The sequence below is a fragment of the Phalaenopsis equestris genome, unplaced genomic scaffold, assembly GCF_001263595.1.
Source record: "Phalaenopsis equestris unplaced genomic scaffold, ASM126359v1 Scaffold000410, whole genome shotgun sequence".
In the NCBI taxonomy this organism is placed as follows: domain Eukaryota; kingdom Viridiplantae; phylum Streptophyta; class Magnoliopsida; order Asparagales; family Orchidaceae; genus Phalaenopsis; species Phalaenopsis equestris.
The window spans coordinates 202232-203161 of NW_018164851.1; the positions used below are offsets into that span (position 1 = coordinate 202232).

Below are 930 nucleotides of genomic sequence, written 5' to 3' on the forward strand. Positions count from 1 at the left end.
TTCAAGTTCATGCAAGTGTGAATATTTCCAAAATCTCAACAAAGTTATACGCACAGACACTATTATATTTGAATGTTAAGAAGGCACATATCATGATTTTGTCGGATTTGAAATTCATTTGACCAGTTAATTGGGCACTAGAGGCTTCCAAAAATAAATTAACGATTTGATCTCGGCTTGATTTAACTCAGATTTGATTATTTTTTGTCATTGGGTACGTCTAATCGAGTCATTAGTTCGACCTTTTGTTCGCTGAAATAAAAATTTGGGATGATCTTTTATCTGTATTTGAACCTTTCTTACTGTGAAAATATATTGAGATTCATATTAATCACCTCGAGATTCAAATCAAATGATAATTTTTTGTCCATACGTGCCAACTATCTATAATTATTATTGAAAGTCATTAAATTGAAAAAAAAAAAGTGCATATGATTTTATTGTTACAACAAATTTTTATGTAAATTATATTTTTATTGCAGCCATATTTCATATATACGTAGAATGAGTTGTAGTTCTACGTATATACGAAAAATGGGACGAAAAAAATTTAGAGGTATTATAGTAATAATATGATTATATTCCTCATAAGAATATTAATTTACATGCACATTGTCTGCAAGCAATATTTATTCTTATGTAAAAGCAGAGTACAATAGACTAACCTAGCTATCAATTGTCCATGGAATAAACTTTGAGCACCATCACGAGGTACATGGATAAAGAATCTCCCCCCCCTTCCCCTCCCTTCATCTCCTTCCTCCCTCTCCCCCTCCATTCTCATGGCCAACCACACTCCCCCACAGTTCTCTCCACCCCCACCAACACATGAATGGACTGAGCTCACAGCTCACTCCATCTATTACTCCAAACCACCCGCCGCATTCCGCCGCCTCCTCTCTCCCCTGCACCCTTCCCCACCTTTATAGA

General features: G+C 35.5%; 1 protein-coding gene across 1 annotated transcript in view; it reads left to right on the top strand.

Moving 5' to 3' along the window:
- Positions 1-645: 645 nt before the first annotated feature.
- The window catches only part of LOC110026971 (ABC transporter G family member 8-like), a gene marked incomplete in the record, with an annotated part of 3103 nt that continues 2818 nt past the window's right edge, over positions 646-930 (top strand). Inside the window, 1 exon segment of the mRNA XM_020728214.1 lies at positions 646-922. Coding sequence (XP_020583873.1) covers positions 783-922 — 140 coding nt within the window.